The sequence below is a fragment of the Fulmarus glacialis genome, unplaced genomic scaffold (assembly GCF_000690835.1).
Source record: "Fulmarus glacialis isolate BGI_N327 unplaced genomic scaffold, ASM69083v1 scaffold23377, whole genome shotgun sequence".
NCBI classification, from domain to species: Eukaryota; Metazoa; Chordata; class Aves; order Procellariiformes; family Procellariidae; genus Fulmarus; species Fulmarus glacialis.
In genome coordinates this window covers 1-515 of record NW_009224110.1, presented here as the reverse complement: position 1 = coordinate 515, position 515 = coordinate 1, and the positions used below count along the sequence as shown (strand labels likewise).

The 515-nt window shown below is 65.2% G+C and overlaps 1 protein-coding gene across 1 annotated transcript in view; it reads left to right on the top strand.

The window, feature by feature from the left end:
- KCNS1 (potassium voltage-gated channel, delayed-rectifier, subfamily S, member 1) overlaps positions 1 to 493 on the top strand; it is a 7939-nt gene extending 7446 nt beyond the window's left edge. Inside the window, exon 2 of the mRNA XM_009582055.1 lies at positions 38 to 493. Coding sequence (XP_009580350.1) covers positions 38 to 493 — 456 coding nt within the window. The remainder of the gene's footprint in view (positions 1 to 37) is intronic.
- The last annotated feature ends 22 nt before the right edge of the window (positions 494 to 515 follow it).

The window sequence follows — 515 nt, the reverse complement described above, 5'->3', positions numbered from 1 at the left end:
TGGCCCCCGCTGACCACCGCTCTGCTTTGCCTTCCAGCACAGCTACCGGGAGGTGGGGATCCTACTGCTCTACCTGGCCGTGGGGGTCTCTGTCTTCTCCGGCGTGGCATACACCGCTGAGAAGGAGGAAGATGTTGGCTTTGACACCATCCCGGCGTGCTGGTGGTGGGGCACAGTCAGCATGACCACTGTGGGCTATGGCGATGTGGTACCCGTCACTGTGGCGGGCAAGCTGGCTGCCTCGGGCTGCATCCTGGGGGGCATCCTGGTCGTGGCACTGCCCATCACCATCATCTTCAACAAGTTCTCCCACTTCTACCGCAAGCAGAAGGCGCTGGAGGCGGCCGTGAGGAACAGCGGGAAGAAAGACCCCGAGGACGTGGAGAGCACCTCCAGCCGCGACCGAGACTCGGAGGCTCTGAGCGAGACCTCCCTGGGCAGAGGAAGCCCCGACCGTCGTGGTCTGACCCCCAGTGCCCATCCCACACCCTGACCCCACCGCGCCGCGGCACCGG